Source organism: Peromyscus leucopus, chromosome 12 (genome assembly GCF_004664715.2).
Source record: "Peromyscus leucopus breed LL Stock chromosome 12, UCI_PerLeu_2.1, whole genome shotgun sequence".
NCBI classification, from domain to species: Eukaryota; Metazoa; Chordata; class Mammalia; order Rodentia; family Cricetidae; genus Peromyscus; species Peromyscus leucopus.
In genome coordinates this window covers 8,024,266-8,046,827 of record NC_051073.1, presented here as the reverse complement: position 1 = coordinate 8,046,827, position 22,562 = coordinate 8,024,266, and the positions used below count along the sequence as shown (strand labels likewise).

Genomic DNA, 22,562 nt, shown 5'->3' with positions numbered 1-22,562 from the left:
CTTGGCGGTCAACTTGACGACATCTGGAACTAACTAAAACCCAAGCGGCTGGGTATGCCTGTAAGGAATTTTTTTTCCTCAACTAATTTGAAGTGGGAAGACCCACTTGTAATCTGGATCTCTTGAGGTGGGAAGATCCACCTTTAATCTGGCCACACCTTCTTCTGGCAGCCTTATATAAAGACACGGAGGGAGGGAGGGAGGGAGGGAGGGAGGGAGGGAGGAGGGAGGAGCTTGCTCTCTTCGCCTGCTTGCTCTCACTCTTGCTGGCAAGTCCATTCCTTCACTGGCATTAGAGCTACTTCTTTGGGATTCTGGTGAGACATCCAGCCTTACAGACTGAACAACTACTGGATTCTTGGATCTTCTGTAGGTAGACAGCCATTGACTAGCTGGACCACAGCTTATAAGTCATTCTAAATAATCATATACATACATGCACACACAGAGAGAGAGAGAGAGAGAGAGAGAGAGAGAGAGAGAGAGAGAGAGAGAGAGAGAGGAAGAGAGAGATGATCTGTTCCGTTCCTCTAGAGAACCCTGACTAATATACACAGCCTTTCCAGTTTCTTTTAGCATCATTGTTCGAAGCCAAACACGTTTCCCAGGCTGGCTGGTCTCTAACTTCAGCAAAAGCTTAGGAAACAGTTTCTCCTCAACATCAAATTTGCTTTCTTGTTTATTGTGTTGGGATTGCTGCATATGGCCCTGCTCAGACATAAAGCAAAATTTTTCTACTAGACAGAATGGCAAGTCCGCTGACCCCGCCAGCTCAGCCGGCCTCCTTCCCCAGAGCCCAGGGCAAGCTTTTTTCCCTTGTCTGTTTGATCCTTGGCGCTGCTGAGGCATCCTCTCTGCTCCAGTCCTCTGCCTAGACCTTATCCCGCAGCCCAGAGGAGAGTCTTTTATCACTTGAGCTCAGAAATCTTCAAACTCCACTGGCCGAGAAAGCATTTGTTCAAAGGAGTTCCCACTGTGAGGCAACGGGGAGGGTGACAAACACGTGGATGGCAGGGACCGTGTGTGTCTGTCACGTTGCTTAATTATGAAGTTTCCCCTTTCACTGCGTCATGTGTCCCAGTGGGGACAATAAACTTGGTAGTCCTACGGGCAGGAAGAGCATGGCAGGGGAGCCCTTGTTCTTGGGGACCAGGAGTGGCACCTTTTATTACATGCGTCTTGGCTCATGCTAATCTCATCTGGGCTTTCCTTGAGAGAAGTCTGAATCTTTTGCTTTTTAATGTAGACGGTGAACCAGGGTGTTTCAGACTAGTGTCTGGGTGCATTTTGAATATGCTTTTAACTGCCCATCACGAACAGTTCAATCCAAATGCTGATTCCAGAGAGAGGAAAATGAATGCGAGGAGACCTCCTCAGTGAGGAGACGAGAACAAAGCAGTCAGTCTCCTCATTCACAGACCATCTCCCCCACACTGGCTCTCTGAAGGACCACATCAGGACCAGATTCTCCTAGGCTTCCCTTCAGAGAGAGAGAGAGAGACAGCCGCTGTTGCCTTGGAGACGGTGCCCAGCAGGCTGGCATCACGAGACTTTGCGGGTCCTGCTCCAGGGCTGACAGCCAATGCTGACTAATTCAGTTTGACTTGGTGATGGCTTTGTCGGGGACACAATGATGGGGGGATGAGGACAGGGGAACCTGGGCACGTGAAATGACAACAGCAAGCTAGCTCTCTTTAACAAAGCAAGTTATGACAAGAGAGATCACTAGCGTGTTTTGACAGTCACGATGGTGGATGAAATGTTGGGGACCAGAGACGCCGTGAAACAAAGCACTCACGTGCCCACGTTTGAATTCTATTCAGAATTCTGATTCAAAAATATCTCCAAGACCTGCCACCTGGCAGCCAGCTACAACTGCCATGCTGCAGCAGTGTGGGCGGCACTCTGTTCCAAGCCTCTTTTCTGGTCTCTTCTAACAGGCGGAGGATGGTCAACGTCCACCAGGACTCAAGTGCTGCATGGGAGCCTCTACCTGCCCAGGCACAGTTTCCATCTCAAAGCAGAATCCACTGAGTGTCCCTTATCGGATGCTTGGGGAAGAACTGTTTGATATTTCAATATGTTTAGATTTTGAAATATTTGCATAATACAGTGAGAAGCCTGGGGGATGGGAGCAGAGACTGCTTCCCTGCACATCTTACAGATGCAGAGCGGAAGGAACTTCACGCACTCATTTTAGCCCGATGTGTTTTTCACTGCGACCCGTCACGTGAGACCGACTGTGGAGTCTCCTCATGGGGTCGCGTTCGCACTCAGAAAGTTTCGGATTTCAGAGTTTGGGCTTTCGGATTAGTAACACTCAACCCTTTACTTAATTAAAACGAATATGGCAGGGGCCAGAGGGACGGCAGGTGGGTAAAGGTGCTTGCTGACAAGCCTGACCTGCAGAATTTGTGACCCTGCGACCCACATGGAGAGAAGGGACGCTTGCAAGTTGTCCTCTGACCTCCACACGTGCGCTGTGGTAAACATCAGCCCTCCGATACACACACATACACACACACACACACATACACACACACATACATAAAACAAATAAACGTTACAAAATTAACATTTCTCTCTTTTTTTTTAATGAGTTTGAAGGGGAACTTTACAGGTCATTTTAACCCAATTCCTCATTCCATGGTTGGGGACAGGGCTGGGAAACAGGGTCAACGGTACGAGTGGCACCATCTGCTACTGGCCTGGCAGGACCCAGACTACAAAGCTCTGTCCGGCTGCACCTCAGAGAACCACCTTTGCCTCCGCTGTTACCGTTGAGCATAATTTAACACACGAATGCAAACATTTGCGTTTCAGCAAATGGAAACATAAAGCACAGTTCTTTCCCGGTACCCATGGGGGTCCCTGTTACAAAACGGCGTTCTATTTTGTACATAGCCGAGGCACATCTGCCCACACTTTAAATCACTTCCCAATTACTTTTGATTCCTAATACAATGTAAATGCTATGCAAATTGTGTTATAAGCTATTATTTAGGAACTAACAACGAAAAGGAAACCACAGATGTTCAGCATAGATTTAACTTTTTTTCAAGTATTTGTGGGAAGTGGACAGTGTGTGTGTGTGTGTGTGTGTGTGTGTGTGTGTGTATGTGTGTGTGTATGTGTGTGTGTGTGTATGTGTGTGTGTGTGTGTGTGTGTGTGTGTGTGTGTGTGTGTACCTGTGGAGGTCAGAGTTCAACCTTGGGTGTTGTTCCTCGAAAGCCATTGACCTTGTTTTTATGTTAAGACTAAGACAGGGTCTCACTGGGACCCGAGCTCACCAATTAGGCTAGATTGGCAGGCACTGAGTCCTAGAGATCCTCCTGTCTCTACCTTCCCGGTGCTAGGATTATAGGCACTCAGAACCATGGCCAGCTCTTGACCTGGGTCCCAGGGATCGAACTCAGATCCTGATGCTTACAAGGCAAGCACTTTCCCAGCTGAGCTCTCTCCCCAGCACCTCCCACATTTCTGATCTGTGGTTCTCTGAATTCACAGCCATGGAAGCTGGGGGGGGGGGCAACTCCAACTGCCTTCGTCTGCTTACATTTTGGAAAAAGGGCTCACCGAAAGTGCTTTGGATGCCTAGTTCCGTTAACAGTACCGTTCCCCAGGCCTTCCCAAGAAGCTCATGACATGGAGACAAATGGGGAGAACTCTTGAGAAGTCCTTGTGGGTCAGGGGCTTTGGTGGGGTGACTGGAAGCATCTCCCCCAAAGGCCGACATCTCTCAGTTGGCAATTCCAAATGGAGCCGGCAGACACAGGTATTAGAGAGTCAGCATTCGGGAAGGGGGTTTAGTAATGAACCTGAGTCATGGAAACATAGGAAGGGAGTGAAAGAGAAACCACAGTTAACTTCCCATGTAAGATCCGAGTCCCAGGAAGGCTGCTTGCAGGAGGAAACAGTACTGGGGGTGAGCTGACAGACTGTTAGTAATCTGACAGGGACTAGGGTAGAAAGGGGCTGGGGGAGTCCCGGCTGGCTGTGCCATTTAACCGAGAAGCTTCTGATGCTCCAGGTTAGTTGGAAGAGACTCCAGCAGCCACTCCATTTGTCCTGGCGCTAGTGAGTAGCCAGACATGGAGAATGTTTATGTGGTGAAATGCGGCCCCTTGTGGTCTGATTCAGGAAGAAAATATATATATATATTTTTTAAAAATATATATATACAATTATATCTGCCTAAATGACACTAACCACTGTACATGGAAGAGGTAAAGTAGATGGAAACACAAGTTCACATTGTGAATTGCAGGGAAGCCTGCAGTCTGGGTTTCTGAAACCGTTGCCATGGAGATGTCCATTCTGAGCAGCCCCAGGACTCTGAGGAAGTCCTTGCCACATGGGCTGCCCCAGCACAGCTCCACTTGGGCCTCTTCACTCTGGGGATCGCATGCCCCAGGATGGCATTCCCATCTGGCTCCGGTCCTCCCAATGAAGGCAAGGTTGTGGGGGTAGTCCAATTCCTTGACAATACTGAGACCCTGGGACCACTTCATCCTGCAAACCTGAGACCCCTGCTTTGAGATCATCCTTCTCGGGGAGAAGGGCATCCTTGTGGGGTCGCAGAGGCCATCCCCGAACACGGGGCATGTGTCTGTGCCCCGTGGGTTCTACATGAACAAAGCTTTGGCTGGCTCTCCTGGCCCTGGGTGCAGTAGGACGCTCTCTGGCCTATTGACCTCCAAATTCTCTCTTGAGGTTTGCACATCTGCAGATCACTTATGATGCCTGTCTGCTGGGCTTCTCACTCACACGGGGCACACAGTGAGCACCCGCTGCGATCAGAGTCCTGTTTCAAATAGTCATATTTTTACCTCTAATTCTAAGAATTCATTGTATTCGGTTAGTAAAAAATAATTTTTAATACCAAGTATTTTTAACGTGTGTGGGAGGAGGAGATGGAAGACACAACAGCGGAATGATCACAGGTGGGTAATTACACATGTAAATGACTGAGTTTGGTAATTTCCCCGAATTCCTATTTACCGTTAACATTTTATGCTGAATCCTACACTACCACTTCATTTGGGGGTGTTTCTTTTTATTCTTATATGTGAATCCTAAAATATTAAGGGGAATTTAGACAACCATTGTTCTAGGCTGAGCTTTTACAGATAGTGCCACTTATCCTTGTAACTGATAAACAAGTAGACAGGATAAAACTGTTCTTTTCACTTAAAAAAAATCATTAATTGCCTCCATTCAGTGTTCAGGGTCCGACACTTTGGGTTCTCAGGTCACCGGTGTTGGGGACATCTTAAGTCTTGAAGGACTAGTTCCCCCAAGTCTAGAACACAGTATCACAAGGCAGTGAAGCCAGTGATTTACTGATTGGGAAATAATGACGGCGGCTGAGCGATCTGCAGTTCACTAGGAGGATGTTGCAGGACCTCAAAGAGGCCAAGCGAGAACTACAGAGAAGCGAGTGTGAGACACAGCACAGCACACTCGTGAGCAAAAGCTCAGCACGCCGGACGCAAAGCAGCACAGGGCCAAACCAACAGGACGGGCCGCCAAGACTCAGTGATAAGGACGCTTGCCTCCGAGCCTCAGACCTAAGAAGGGTGCTTAGAGCATGTGCGGCAGAAAGAACGAACCAACTCGGGAAAGCTGACCTCTGATCTTCACACACACACACACACACACACACACACACACACACACACCCCTCACATACACACACACATACCTCACATACACACACCTCACATACATATACACACCTCACACACATACATACACACACACACACCTCTCACATACACACATACCTCACATACACACATACCTCACATACACACATACTCACATACACACACACACACACATCTCACATACACACACATACCTCACAACACACATATCACATACACACATACCTCACATACACACACACCTCACACACACACACCTCACACACATACATACACACACATACCTCACACACACACACATATCTCACATACACACATACCTCACATACACACATACACACCTCACACACATACATACATACACACACATACCTCACATACACATACCTCACATATACACACACACACACCTCATACACATACATACATACACACACACCTCACACACATACATACACACAACATACCTCACATACACACATACCTCACATACACACCTCACACACACACTCACACTACACACATACACTACACTACACACACATACCTCACATACACACACATATCTCACATACATACATACCTCACATACACACACACATATCTCACATACACACATACCTCACATACACACACACCTCACACACACACACCACACACATATCTCACATACATACATACCTCACATACACACACACCTCACACACACACCTCACACACATACATACACACATATCTCACATACACACATACCTCACATACACACCTCACACACATACATACATACACACACACCTCACATACACATACCTCACATACACATACCTCACATATACACACACACCTCACACACATACATACATACACACACACATACCTCACATACACACACACATATCTCATACACACATACCTCACATACACACATACCTCACACACATACATACACACACACATACCTCACATACACACATACCTCACACACACACACACCTCACACACATACATACATACACACACACCTCACATACACACACACCTCACACACACACACACACACACCTGTAATCCCAGAGCGGAGAGGCAGAGGCGAAGGGTTTCTGGGGCTCACTGCCAGCTAGTCTTGACAAGTTATCAAACTCCAGGTTTAGAGACTCCGTCTCAAAAAATAAGGTAGAGAGAGAGAGAAGACCCCTGACACCAGCCTCCAGCCTCCACACATACATGAACACATACACAGAGGGAAAAGGAGCCACTACAAAGACTGAGCACCACTCGTGTGGTGAGGTGAAGTGTGAATTGCTGTCCACCCACTGTTTGTTCAGCAGTGGCGGCAAGTGCTTCTGCCGCCTGTTTACACACGGACACTGACCGATTTCTCACTCAGGGAGAATAAAAAGGATGTCTGTGACGGCAACTATGTAAGATTCCCGGGCATTTGTTTTCAAGTATTTTGCTTTTTCTCTGGAAGAAATGAAGAATGCGGCTATAATCCTTTGGTTGTAAGACACTTTCATTTTTTACTTAACAAATGAGATGTTAAGAATGGTCTTTTGAGTGTTGGAGTATTTTCTTAAATGTTAAGTTAAACAGGATGGAGCAAGACTGAAATAGACTACGGTGCTAGGAAACCAGCTCGGAAGGAAGAGGGGAACCGTTTTTTTAGTACTTGATTTCTCTGGTGGAATGCCCACAACCCCTCTCTGCCCGACTTCAAGCTGCCAGTGGTTTACCCAGCAGCTCAGGTATCTCTAAACATCTCAAAGGCCACCTCCTGCACACCGCAGGCACCTCCACGGCCCATCTTCTGTTTGAGGCATGCATTCAACGGTCAAGTACAACCACTCAACGGAGTTCCGAAGGCCTTCCGGTCACTGGGGGCACACGCTCAGTTACACTGTGACTCTGACTTTCTCAGGACGCTTCAGAAACTGAGCGAATGAGCCCTACAGGGTGCTGTGAGGAGCCTCATCTGTACCTAGAAAGGGGTCTGGGCCGAGCAGATCACAGAGTATGTGGATCTCAGGGCCCCAGAATGTTTTTTATCACTTAAATATCAATTTAGTTTGTAAACAAATGAACCTTCAAGCATTTTAAAAATCTTTATTCTCTTCCTTATTATAAAAATAATACATGCTCATTAGAAAAGTTTTACATTATAGAAAATCGAAATCTAATATATTACACTAAAATCTTACCCCAGAAGTTACACACTCTTTGGTAAGTATCTTTAAGCATGAAGATCCCACAGCAGGATGGGATGTCACTGCACACAGCTGTCATTTTTAAGCATGATCTAGTGAACAGCAGGATGGATGTCACTGCACACAGCTGTCATTTTTAAGCATGATCTAGTGAACAGCAAGATGGGATCTCACTGCATACAGATGGCATTTTAAGCATGAAGATCCCACAGCAGGATGAGATAGATGGTAGTTTATTCTTGCACAAATTTCCAAGTCACTCTAGCAAGTGGACTGACCAGTTTTTCCAGAGACTTAAGCACTAACCTTCAAAGACAAAGCAGATGAGAAAAACAAGATTTTCTTACTACTCACTCTTTAATATCCAAAGTATTAAGTGACAAAGTTTTTAAAAAAAAGAAAAATGCACACATACAATGAATTTAACAAAAAAAAAAGACAGAAAAAAATCACCCCGTTTTTTAATAAAATAAAAACTCACAAAATCTCGTTCCAACATGTATGTATCATAAACTGGCTTTAAGAGTCACATAGGGAGAACAGGTACTTCTCCCCTAAAGTACCCAGAAGGAGTCTGACCACCATTAGGAACAGGGGGGGGCGGGTCGGGAAGGGCAGCTCAGCGGCAGCAGCCAGCGGAGGACAGTTTTGACTCAATCTCCCACAGCTTCGTCAGCAAGGCCTTCAGGACGTCTTCCATCTAGCGGGTTGGAAAGGCGTGGAGAAACACAAGTGTGAGTGCAGTTACTGCTCACAGTTGAAGGGTTAAAATGAGTCAGCCTCTGGGAATGTTACGCATGGCATAGATGAAGATATTCGGCCTAAGGAAACTCTTCAGCTGGGTGAGTCTCCCGTGAATGAGACATACTCATTCATAATCTCACTAGCTTCAGTCACAACCTGGCCCACAGTCTACAGCTACACATGAATTCGCCATCCCGTCAGTCTCAAGAAACATGAGTGCGCAGCAATGAGCCGAACACCAAGCAAGCCAATCCGCTTGAGGCCACAGGATGGCTCAGCAGGCAAAGGCACCTGCTGCTGACCACCCTGGCTCAACCCTGAGACCTGACTGGGGATCCGACACCCTCTTCCAGCCTCCAGAGACATCCAGCACACTCATGGTGCACATGCATACATGCGGACAAAGCACACAGACATGCAGACATGCAGACACATAAAAATATTTTTAAACAATTTAAATCTTGCTTTGCTCCAGGCTACATTTCTGGTTTAGAATGAGCACTGTTTTGAGCTCAGCATGGAATGTGTTCGCTGTTCCTGACACAGCTCAGCTCCCTAATGGATGGTGAGCACTTTCTCACTGCTAAAGTGCTAAAAGCAAAACAGATGACATCACAGGGCCGTGTGGAGGGGTCATCTGGTCACTGCAGGAAACTGTTCAAACAAGGGCATAAATGTAGAGCAAAATTACCTGCTTTACAGACTTCTCTATTTCAACTCTGCTTTCCAGATTGAGAAGCTCCTTGTCTTCCGACACGATTTGCTTTTCGGAGGACCCTAAAGTGTAACTGAGATGTGGTACAACAGAGTTTCAGTCTGGAGAGGAACAAGCATCAGCTCGGCAGCTCTGACACTGCCAGCTCCAAGGCCGAATATTCCTCTACCCCCGAGTGACTGAAGACAGCCTCTCCCTGTTGGTAGAGACCTTCTGAGGAAGCCGTACCACACAATCTCATCTCTCCCTAACGGCTTTGTCCAGCTCGCCCTGTGCATCCAGCTTCCGTTATAAATATTTCACTGTCGGAATAAGCCTCCTCCACCCACCCCCCCCACCCCCCCACCCCGGCAGTCACCACAGCTCAAGGCCAGGGGCAAGCAGAGCAACCCTGAGAAACCAAAGCTTGCTCTACGTGACTTTCCAGAAACTTGGACGTTTTCAAGTTTGGCTTCTAAAAAGTAGTCAGTTGTGGAACCAACTCTTGATTATCAACCTCAGGGTTAGAGAGATAGATGTAGGTAGTTAAGAGTACTTGCTGCTCCTGTAGGAGCTGAGTTCAGTTCCCAGGACCCCTATGGCAGCTCACAACCCTCCCTGACTCCAGTTCTAGAGGATCCGATGACCTCTTCTGGCCTCCAGGGAACCAGGCTTGCATGTGGCAAAACACCCATAAACACACAATAAAAATAACTAAGTCTGAAAAAAAAAGATTTAGACAGCCTCAACATTGTCCTCCAGCTTGTGTTCTCCACAGCTCTCTAGGGTTGTGGAGTGTTATTATTTAAAAAAGTATTGAAAAATCTTTTTAAAAAAGCAGCAGCAGCAGCAGCCTGGGCCATGAAAAAAGGAAGTCTGGTGCCAGCTCCCACCTAACTCAACGTGAGGAAGGACACACAATTCCTTCCCTTCTTTAAGTCTGTTATCCATGTAGCAATTTCACATCATCTGTCAAATAACAAGCCTTCTGGAGCTGCTGAGACGGCAGAGCAGGTAAGAGCACTGGCTGTTCTCCCAGAGGATCTGGGTTCAATCCCCAGCTCCCACATGGCGGCTCACGGCTGTCTGCAGCCTTAGTTTCAGGGGACCTGACACCCTCAACAAGGACATATATGCAGGCAAAACAGTAATGCTCATAAAATAAAATAAAAATAATAAAATCATTTTATATAAAAGAAAAGAAAAAAAAGAGAACTAGAAGAAACCATCCTGTGAAAAAGAAGAGATGAGCTTCAGCTGAAGAGACTGACGGCACTGAAGTACTTTTCTGAACTGTGACCCCATGCCACACTGGGCAAACGCCTCTGCAGTGAACCCAGGCTCCTCAGTGATGACAACCCTGCCCCTAAAAGGTACCACGGCCCTAAATTTAACTTTGAAGGATAAAAGTAACTTCAATATTGTGACCTTTAGGACAAAATATTCCACCCCTTTTCTTTTATATAGATAGGTTCACTATGAAACATTATGGCGATCCTAGCACTTGGAAGAATGAGGCAGGAGGATCACTGAGTTCAAAGCTAGCCAGGGATACTACCACCCCCAATCTTAAAAATTCTGAGAAGAATAAAGGGAGCTGGGGATTCCTCTCTCTGTTTTCTGACTGAGATGTAATGTGACTGTCTTTCCCACTCACTGACTGGTCCCTCTAAGTCTGAGTCCAAATACACCATTCCTTCTTAAAAAGAAAATCAGCTGGGTGTGGTGGTGCACACCTTTACTTCCAGCACTCGGGAGGCAGAGCCAGGCGGATCTCTGTGAGTTCAAGGCCAGCCTGGTCTACAGAGTGAGATCCAGGACAGGCTCCAAAGCTACACTGAGAAACCCTGTCTTGAAAAACAAAACAATAATAATGATAACATGGAAGATAGAAATTCTAATCCAGTAAGGTTGGAACAACCCTCTTGTTTGTTTTTGTTTTGTTTTAGGTTTTTTGAGACAGAGTCTGGTTATGTAGCCCTGACTTGCCACCACCGCATGGCTTTATCATTATTATTTTTAAGGAGAGGGCTTGCTGGGTAACCAAGGTGCTGTAAACTCCCGACCACCCTCCCCACCTCAGCCTCTGGAGTGCTGAGGTTACAGGGCATCATCACACTTGGCTGAAAGGCCCTCTCTTTGATACGCATGCACACCCTCAGTTCATTGTCACTGACCCTGGTGAGCATCTCACGGACTGAGGGAGCACGTGTCTGGGACCCGGCCTTCTACTCAGACATTAAATCATGAACCACCATAGACTATGTGCTCTGTAACATGGAACACTGCTTGCTTAGTGGTTCTTCCATGGGAGTTGGCTTATGGATTATAAAATTTTGATTTAAACTTGTCTAGTTTCAAAAGATGCCAAATACAAAGTAATCAATAAATGGATAAAAATTACTTAAAAAAATTGGGGGGGGGGTGTTTCGAGACAGGGTTTCTCTGTGTAGTTCTGGTGCCTGTCCTGGATCTCGCTCTATAGACCAGGCTGGCCTCAAACTCAGAGAGATCCACCTGCCTCTGCCTCCAGAGTGCTGGGATTAAAGGTGTGCACCACCACTGCCCAGCCTGTTTTAAAATTTTTTAAGGAGAAAAATCTAAGAAATTAAACAAGCATGATAAAAGTACCTCAAGTAAGGAAAGTATAGTCATTTTCTTTTCTTCTTAAATTGTTCTTTCCTGATACACAAGATCTTAGGGTCACATCTTTACAAGGATAAATTAAGAGGCACTGATATCAACTGATTTAATTTTGTATTTCCTATTTTAAAAGGACAGTCAACTGAAGGCCACTGAGACATCTGACATTGTTCTGAGGGGTAAGGTTTCCCATATCTAGCACTGGGTTTTTTATTTGGCAACCCAGGGCTTCTAGGATGAGCGTAATCCCAGTAAATGGGTAACCCCAATGGAACTCAGATATATACACATATATAATAAAATAGCTTTCCATATGGCTTTTCAAGTGATCAAAGCTGTGGCTGGTTGACGGCTTCTAGAGGAGGGAGCCAGTTTTCTCTAAGGGTGAAGCCCTGGTAGGTGGACCATGATCCGTGGACGGCCACACACACGGAGTATAGAAGCCACACAAACTGGACTTGATAGGTTATGAAAGAAGCCTGAAGTTTTGGAGGGAAGAAGTGGGAAGACAGAGCTGGGAAAAAGATAGAGTGAGGAGGGTGAATATGATCAATACATTGCATGAAATTCTCAAAGCATCACTAAACATTTTTTAATTAAAAAACTATCTGAAATTAGGGGCCTGTAGCACCTAATTCACATTATTTCCTAATGCTTTTTAGAAATCTTGCAGAATACAAATATTTCCTTGCATTTTTGAAAAATACAGAAAACAGGCAAAACAAAACAAAAAACCAGACAATTCTTTATTATAGTAAATAACTAAATTCATATTTCTAGTCTTCTAGAATACCAAAGGGACTCCTTTCTTAACCAATTTTGAAATGCCAATTCTTCATGGCCTTCTTCTTGGGAGTCCAAGGGCATTCTGAGTCTTACGGATCCTAAGGCTAGCTCTCTATGTTGCTCTCTCTATGATCCTCCTGCCTCCACCAAGTGCAGAGATGATGGTGTGCACCACCGTGCTGGGCTCTGAACCAAGGGTTTGTACACACTGCGCTCTACCCACTGAGCTACAAACACCCTGATCATCCAAGGCAGAAGTTCTCAATCTGTGGGTCCCAACCCCTTTGGGGAGCTGAATGACCCTTTCATGGGTGTTACATATCAGATATCCTGCATATCAGATATTTACAGTATGATTCATAACAGTAGAAAAATTACAGTTATGAAGTAACATCGAAGCAATTTTATGGTTGGGGTCACAACATGAGGAACTGTACTGAAGAGTCACAGCATTAGGAAGACTGAGAACCACTGCCTGAGAGGTTAATAATGGGGTTAGGAAGGTGTGGACAGTACATACTGGTCTACACAATTGCTTAAAAACATCTTGCTAGGCATACTCACACTCATGACCCCAGCATCTGGGAAGCAGAAGTAGGGCATTATGACTTCGAAGTCAGCTAAGAGTATGTACTAAAACTGGTGGTGGTGCACACCTGTAATCCCAGCACTCGGGAGGCAGAGGCAAGCAGATCGCCGTCAGTTCAGGGTCAGCCTGGGCTACAGAGTTCCAGAACAGCCAAGGCTACACAGAGAAACCTTGTCTCAGGAAAAACAAAAACAAAATAAAATAAAAATAAATAAACAAAACTCAATCGACATTTGTTTCAAAAAAAAAGTCTCACATTTTCTCCTATAATTGAGTGTCTGACTTTCCCAATACTAAATAAACTAGACACAAAGTGTGTATGGGGTGGAGTGACTGGCTGGCTTTCCTGTCAGGACTTTACTCTAAAATGTATTTGAACCCAACAGTGTTGATTTAGTACAGCTGTTCTCACACCAACTCCTGCAAACCTAACAGTGAGAAAAATCAGTCACGAGGCCACCACTTAGCCATCAAGTCTACCTTTCCATCACGCCTCCCTTTCCATCAAGTCTACCTTTCAATCAAGTCTACCTTTCAATCAAGCCTACCTTTCAATCAAGCCTACCTTTCAATGGCTTCGACGCTGAGGCAGAACAAGTCCCTCTTGTAGTCCAGGTTCTTGGGAGTGCATCTGTACACATAGCCAAGGTGCAGGGAGCAGCCTGTACAATACAGCGTCTCAAGAATGCTGCAATAAAGCCATGACACTACTCAGGGAGACTGCATGAATGCGTGTGACAAAACCCACAAGCTGAGGGCTGCCAAGAGGTCTCAGCAGGTAAAGGTGCTTGCTGCCAAGCCTGACCATCTGACTCGATCCCAGGACCCATACGGTGAAAGAAGAGTTGTCGGGGGCTGGAAAACAGCACAGACTGGACTCAGAGGTTACAGAAGCACACTGCTCGTTCTTCCAGAGGTCCACTGAGTTCACATTCACCAGCACACACACACATACGTGGCTCACACACACATCTGTAATGGGATTTGGACATGCCACTCTTCCTGGCCTGCACAAGGGATAGGTGCACACAGAGCAGACACACTGTCAATACACAATACAAATAAATACAACATCTTTTAAAGACAAAAAAAAGAACAGACACAGAGACAAAGTTGTCCCTGACCTACACACACACACACACACACAACACACACAACACAGACACACACATACACACACACACACACACAACACACACACACACACACACACACACACACACACACACACGAGCTGACTGCAGAAGTGCAATCGGCTCTAGGCCACACTACTTTGGACAACAATGACAAGGAACATAAAAAATGCCGAGGCAGGGTTTTCCAGAATATATAATCCTTGATCCGGTATTAAGACAAACTTTAAAATCTGGGAAAGCAACAAAAAGAGTCTGCACATCCATAACACTCATGTTAGGAAGTAGGCAATTTCCCTGTAACGGAATTAGTAAGTATTTCAAGCTTTCCGGCCACCGGGGTCTGGTGTGAACAACTCTGTAGTGTGGCACAGAGCAGTCAGACATACAGAACTGAATAATCTGCTCCCTAAACACAGCCACACAACACAAGCCTAGTCCAAGCCAGGGATGGCGGCGCATACCTTTAATCCCAGCACTCGGGAGGCAGAGGCAGGTGGATCTCTGTGAGTTCGAGGCCAGCCTGGTCTACAGAGCAAGATCCAGGAAAGGCGCAAAGCTACACAGAGAAACCCTGTCTTGAAAAACAAAGAAAAAAAAAAGCTTGAGCCATAGACCATTTAGTTCGTAATTAATATAAGCCTCTGAGTGATTATTTTATAAGCAGCTGTGGGACCATGGGTAGGAGAGATTTGTCTGGACCTCAGGGCCAGACTAGACCTCAGAAACTTCCCACTACATCACTGTCCACCCAGAATTTCAGAGATGCTTTTTAATTATGGCAGCAATATATGGAACAAAGATTACCACCTGGTAAGATTTCATTAGTGATATAATTGGCTGGGTAATCTGCTACTTATTCTATATTAAGTCTCTATGGCGTTTAAAAAAAGATTTTTTGGTAAGAGATTAAAAAAAATATTGGGGTGGGGAGATGGGTCAGTGGTTAAGAGCACGTACTACTCTTACAAAAGACCTGAGTTAGGTTCCCAGAACCTACATAACAGCCTGTACTACCTACAACTCCAATTTCAAGGGGATCTGCCCTAGTTAGGGCTTCTACTGCTGTACCCATGACCAAAGCAACTTGGGGAGGAAAGGGTATATATGGTTTATGCCTCCATATCCATAGTCCATCACTGAAGGAAGTCAGGGTAGGAACTCAAACAGGACAGGAACCTGGAGGAAGAAGTTGATGCAGAGGTCATCGAGACAGGGTTTCTCTGTATAGCCTTAACTGTCCTGGAACTGACTATGTAGACCAGGCTGGCCTCGATCTCACAGAGATCCGCCTGCCTCTGCCTCCCAAGTACCGGGATTAAAGGTGTGCGCCACAACCAAGGGGAGGCATTTTCTTAACTGAGGGTCCCTCCTCTCAGATGACTTTAGCTTGTGTCAAGCTAACATAAAGAGCCAGTACAGGATCCAATACCCTTCTGTGGCCTCTGCTAATACTGCACCCACATTCACAAGCCCACACACATATACATACACTTTAGAAATAATAAAATAAATTTTTTAAAGAACTATAAAAACAGCTTAGGGGCAGGCACAATGGTTAAGGGCACTTGTTGCTCCTCCAGAGAATCAGGTTTAGTTCCCAGCACTCACATGGCAGCTCATAATCATCCATAACTCCAGTTCCAGGGGATCTGATGCCCTCTTCTGACTTTTGTGGGCACCAGGCACACTTGTGGTGCACATAGATACATGTGGGCAAAACATGTACACTCATAAAATAATAAATCCTTAAAAAAAAAAAAAAAAAAACAAGCAAATAAAAACATCTTAGTAGATCCCAAGTAGAAAACCCCACCTACACTACCAACAGTGAACAGGCAGATCTACATGATATATATATATTATATATATATATATATATATATAGATAGATAGATATAGATATAGATATATATCAACTTCATAATAATTAGAAGGCTACAACACATTGTCAATATTATAATCAAGAAAAAAGATTTAGAAAAACCTGAGATTTTAACTCCTAGGATATACTGATAATAAATGGATAATCTGAATTTTCAAAATTAGTCACAATACCTGCAAGAGCTCACATGAGCCCTCTCACATCTCGGTACCATTTGAATGGATCTGTCTTCCCAAGCTCATGAAGAAACTCCAGTGAGACAGTACACGACCCTCAGACCCACCTGGGGTCTCTTGAAGGTGACTAAGACTGGACAAGTCATCATGGTAGAGTCCCAGTGACTTTATAAGAGGGAGAGACCAGAAGAGACACACACCCACACAAGGTTCCATCTTGCCACAGTATACTCTGCACCACCTGGGACTGTCATCAAGAAGCCTACCACTGAACGTGGCCCTGAGACAATGTACCCCCAGAACTGTAGTGATAGCAAACCACCTTCCTTCATACCGTAGCATGGTCAGCTACTTTATCACAATCCAACTGATCCAGAACTAGAATAATCTTGGGGAACAGCAGGAGTGTGTGGCCACCATCAGACTATCACTGAACAAGACTGAGAAGCACTACCAGAAACCACAAATGACTTTAATCAAGGAACCTGCTCAATCCTAAGATCCTCAACGAGGGACGGATCAGAAAAACAGGGGAGCCGTACTTCTGGAGCCCACCCCTGGGCTCCTGCTGACCACTTGAATGGCTCAGCTGGACACTCAGTAGAAAGGACACCCTAAAGCAATCGAGTATTTCACAAGGCCCGGTGAGACCCAGGACAACTGAAGGCGATACAGATGACAGGTTCAGGAGACACAAGTAGACAAGCCCCTTCAGCCCACTGAGTGAGAAGGACAGTTCCCTTCTCAACTCTCAACCAGTTCTGATTGCTAAAGAACAGTCAGCTCCATGTCACACTGCTGTCAACAAGGCTGTACACTGTTCAGCACCCCGAGAGCAGACCACAGGCTTAGCAAGACAAGCAACAACTGCCTGATCTACTGTTTGCTCCACTGTAGCGGAGCTCCAGCTACCTGCAAGCTGATTTCAGGAAAACACTAAGCACAGACAGTGGACCTGGGACACGGCCACGACATAATGGAGGAGGTTACATCAGAAGACTGAGTTGGAAGCAGAGAGGAAAGAACACTGCAGAGCAGTAAGGCCAACACCAACACCCTGGATGGACCGCAGTCAGTGCCGCAGCCTAGTGAGGGGCGAACTCCCCGGCTTGTTTTCCTCAGCCACAACATGAGACGAGATCTAGAGGTGAGATTTCCAGGAGACAGCTGGAGAGATGACTCAACAGTGAGGAGCACTGGCCGCTCTTGCAGAGAGCCAGGTTCAGTCCCAGCACCCACACAGCAGCTCACACCTGTCTACTATTCCTAATTCCAGGGGATCCAGCGCCCTCTTTTGACCTCTGTGGGCATCAGGCACACGCATGATGAACACACGTACATACGTGCAAAGACTCATACACACAAAATAATAAATAAATCTAAAAAGCAAAGGTGATATTTCTAAATTGTAACCATCCACCTGCCAGCAACATAACCTGACACGCGTACACATTCTCTTTACCAATATCCATGTAATTTCCCTTGAGTTTCTGTACCGCTGCACTCGACTTGATTTGAACAGGATATTCCAGCATTATTAAAGCTCTAATGTCGGTACCACCTTTGCTTCTCTGGCACTACCTAACGTTAATCTCCACACCTCAGCAAGACACGGTTCCTATTTGGGGTAGCAACTACAAAAGGCGGGGCTTCCGTTCATGTGCCGAGGACAGCACTTGCAGCTACTAGATGACAGCTATGACAAGGTGGCTGTCCTTCAGCCCCAGCAGTGGCCACACGGAACCTAGGACCACTGTGCTGTGGTCAGGACTGCTTGTTTAAGGCCACAAACGGCCTGTGTCGGCTGTGGACGCGGATTCTGGATTAGTACTTCCTGTCTGTGCCGGGACATGGAAGAGGCGGCGGCACTGGGACAGGGCGCCTCAGACTTGGAGATTTTAAGACAGATATATTCTACATTTACCTCCCCTCTTCTTCTGCACCAAACCCAAAGCCCTAAAGTCTGTGTCAGCGAACCCCTTCAGAAACTTAGAAACTTACACTTTCCTATCTAAAGGGGCTCTCACCACCGAATAATGGGTTTTTACTTCTTTTATATGTGTTCAATGACCATTGAAAGTTACATCTCAAGCAGTCTCACAGAATGGTGGGAGACTTTTCCTTAAAATTAAACATTGTCTATGACGCAATATTCACATCAACACCTTACTTACCAGCCTTCTTCGCCTTCACACTTGGACAGTTTCAGTTCTTTATCCACAGACACATTGGAGGAAACACCTGGGAGAGAGCAGCAGCACTTCATTAAAAAAAAACAACTTTTAACTCAACTTTAATTTTTATTTTAGAACTCAGAGGGATAGGGGAAAAGAGGAGCCCAAAGACGGAGCCCATATACATGGTTCAAAACTAAAGGTGCAGGGGCCTTCTGGAAAAAGAAGGTGGAGTAGGAGTTACTTCATATCCTTCTCTGAAAACTAACAGTATTGCCGGGCGGTGGTGGCGCACGCCTTTAATCCCAGCACGTGGGAGGCAGAGGCAGGCGGATCTCTGTGAGTTCGAGGCCAGCCTGGTCTCCAAAGTGAGTTCCAGGAAAGGCGCAAAGCTACACAGAGAAACCCTGTCTCGAAAAAACCAAAAAAAAAAAGAAAAAAGAAAACTAACAGTATTAATAAAGCCAACAACATTACCCAGGAACATCAACGACAGAGCTTGGACTGTGAGAATCGCAAGCTACAAAGAACAACTACCAGGTAGAGAGAAATCAAGGTCAAGACCAAGGAAGATGGTCATCCCTGCACCTCCAGATCCAACACAGAGCTCCTCTAAAAGTAACGGAGCAGGTCCCCAGACAGACTTCTTGGGCTTGGACACGTCACAGTTGGACCAGAGAAGCAACAGAAAACACTCCCAGAGGAAAATGGAGAAGCAATCTCTCCAGTTCACCCTCTTCCAGAGTCGCCTTGGTAAACCCCATGCCCACATATTCAGTGGCTCCGATTAGAAGCCGGGATGTAATTCCATGAGTGTATTTTGGTGTTTACAGTTCTGGGTATCATGCCAAGCAAGCTCTGCCTCACAAACCTTCCTCGGGCCCTGAAAGCTCAGACCACCTCTTGCCTGGACGGCTGCTACAGTGGTTAGCCTTCCCTCCCTGCTTGTTCCACGAGAGTCCACCGTCACGCCTCTGCGCGGTGTGCACTCGAGGACAGATTCTCCAAGTCCCCCCATTTCCTGGTTCCTTTCTAAAGCTTGTCTACACTTAGGCAACACAAGCCTGGGTCCCTTCCTGGGGGCGGGGGTGGGGGAGCAGGACCCAGGTTAGTATCTACGTATAAAGATAACAAAGAGAAATTTTCCAGCACCCAAACTTGACATTCCCGTGAGGATTGGAAAGACACTGGTGATAATTACACAAGCAATGGGGAAGTCACACATTTTTTAAATTTTTATTAATTTATTTTTGAGTGTTTTGCCTGCATGTGCTGCAAGTGCATACGTGGTGGCGTCAGATCCCCTGGAATTGGAGTTACCAACGGTTGTAAACCAGCCCGTCGGTGCCGAGAACTGAACCCAGGTCCTTTGCAAGTGCTCTTGACCCTCGAGTCCTCTCTCCAGCCCCTATTTTTTGTATATGTTAAAAAATAAAAAAACTACTGGGGTTGAAAGATGAGTTTATAAATATATTAAGAAAGTTCCCAGGCGGCGGTGGCACGCGCCTTTAATCCCAGCACTCGGGAGGCAGAGCCAGGCGGATCTCCGTGAGTTCCAGGCCAGCCTGGTCTACAGAGCCAGATCCAAGCACCAAAACTACACAGAAAAACGCTGTCTCGAAAAACAAAAAACAGACAAGTCCCATCCCAATTTTAGGCTGTCCAAATTAATGGTGGCAATGCTGGGTGGATCACCCAGCAAAGAAACCGCCTCCTCACTCACTGGCCTTATAGCATTCATGCACTCAATCGTCCCCGTTATCGCATGTTGTTAGCCCTCACTTTGGCACAAGCTGTTGGACATGCCCCCAAGTCCCCTCAAAGCAGCTGGATGGTCTTAACACTTGGAACTGAAAGAGCCATCGGCCAACAGAGCCCACCAGATCTGAAAAACCTGGGCACGCCCCTGAAGGAAGCACCTAGCTGAGACGCTCGGTCACTTGTTTCTGAACAACTGTTCACAACGATGCTCAACCATGCTCAACCCTCCTGGGGATGGCCGAGCCCGCTGACGGGAAGGCCCCTCCTCCCCTCTGCTCCCCGTGGAACCCAGGAACCCCTCATGCCCCCCCCCCGGGCCCGAACTGACAGCGCAAGAGGATGCAGTTGCTGTCCTCCTGGCTGGTCACCCAGGTGAGCGAGTCGCCCAGCGGCCGGCGACAGCGCGAGCACAGGAACACGAGCGGGTTCTCCCCGGCCGCTGCCGCCGCCGCCTTCTCCACGCACGGCTCGGGCTCCGCCTCCGCCGCTTCCGCGCTCCACATGCTCGCCCACTTCTGCAGCAGCCGGTGGCGGCGCGAATCTTCCGAGAGCCGCTTCTCCATCAGCGAGGGGTCGCCCCGCGTGCCCCGGCGGCTACAGACACAAGAAGCAGAGGAGCAACCTAGGGAGCAAGAAGCCGCCATGAACGACAAATCTGCCGCGCGCCCCAGAGCCCCACGGGAAAAAGCACAGCTGGGCATGCGCGAGGACCGAGGGGCGGGGGGCCCGACGGCACCTACTGTGCGAGCTCGTCGGCCCGCTGCGCCCGCCGCGCCCGCCGCGCCCGCTGCGCCCGCCGCGCCCGCTGCGCCCGCTGCGCCCGCTGCGCCCGCCGCGCCCGCCGCGCCCGCCGCGCCCGCCGCGCCCGCTGCGCCCGCGCGCCCGCCGCGCCCGCCGCGCCCGCCGCGCCCGCTGCGCCCGCGTCCTCACGCCTCCCTCGGCTAGGAAGCTGAGCTGGAGATGTTGGCGGGGTGCCTGCCTGCACCCTCCGCCACCTCTGAGGAAGTTGAGGGTCTCGAATGAGCGACCGCTCACCTCCCCACCGTTAGCACGAGTGGACACGCCGGTGCTGGGTTAGCAGAGCAGGGCGGTGGTGGCGCACTCCTTTAAGATCTCTGTGAGGCAGATCTCTGTGAGTTCGAGGCCAGCCTGGTCCACAGAGCGAGATCTAGGACAGGCACCAAAACTACACAGAGAAACCCTGTCTCGAAAGAAGAGAAAAAACAAAAACAAAAAAAAAAAACAAACCTCAGGCCTAGTTATAGATGTAACCAACCGTCTTATTAAATAAGAAACACAGAAATAATGCAAAAGAGAAAGCCGAGAGGTCAGAGCTCAGAGCTGAAATCTCACCCTTCCGCCTGCGGTGTCCCAGCTTCCCGAATCAGGGCACTATTTCCTGTCTGTTAGTCTATTTAAAGAGACAGAACAAGCCACAGCTATCTCACCTCACCAGTTCCTCAGCTGGTCCTGTTTTCTCAGACTGGAAGCTTCTGTGTCCTCATCCCAATAGCTCTCAGCTGAACTGTGTTGCTCCAAAGCCTAAAAGCTTAACCAGCCAAATGCTTCTAGTTTCTGGTCCTCATGCCTTATATATCTTTTTGCTTTCTACCACCACTCCCTGGGATTAAAGGCTGGCTTTCTGGGATTAAAGGCGTGTGCCACCACCGCCACACTCTTGCTATGGCTCTAATAGCTCTGACCCCCGGGCAACTTTATTTATTAACATACAATCAAAATCACATTTCAGTATAATTAGATTACCACCACACCTAGTGGAGGCTGGGGCCATGGTGTTGCTGTGGCCCTTCAAGGACCAAGCATTGGCATCATATGTGTGAAGATACCATGCCTGAGTTAATTAGCTTCCAAGTAAAAGAAAGTGCTTCAGATAGTTCAGGGTTTTCCCGCCCAGCAAATTGTCTTTTTCCCCTACTGCTTTTGTAGAGTGCGCCTGGCCTACCCTGTCTGTGTTATGTGAGTAACACAACCCACATGAGTTGTGGAAGTTGAGTAGTATCTTTGGAATTCAATGGGCAATTGTTCGCCTCAGATGTTGGGATCCTATGATCAGTACTTAAAATGCTCTAGTAGGATATCCCA

General features: G+C 47.1%; 1 protein-coding gene across 2 annotated transcripts; it reads right to left on the bottom strand.

Annotated features, from left to right (window-relative positions):
* Window positions 1-7,758: 7,758 nt before the first annotated feature.
* On the bottom strand, window positions 7,759-21,852 carry Mis18a (MIS18 kinetochore protein A). Of its 2 annotated transcripts, XM_037209647.1 has the most exons (6): window positions 21,813-21,852; window positions 20,788-21,081; window positions 18,699-18,765; window positions 13,896-14,018; window positions 9,310-9,406; window positions 7,759-8,574 (listed from the first exon to the last, which is right to left on the bottom strand). In XM_037209647.1, the coding sequence occupies exons 2-6, from the start codon at window positions 21,020-21,022 to the stop codon at window positions 8,494-8,496; spliced, it is 603 nt and encodes a 200-aa protein (XP_037065542.1). In that variant the 5' UTR covers window positions 21,023-21,081; window positions 21,813-21,852; the 3' UTR covers window positions 7,759-8,493. The 2 variants fall into 2 exon arrangements, with proteins under 2 accessions (XP_037065542.1, XP_028732976.1); XM_028877143.2 differs by lacking the exon at window positions 21,813-21,852 and having other exon boundaries at window positions 20,788-21,153.
* Window positions 21,853-22,562: the final 710 nt, after the last annotated feature.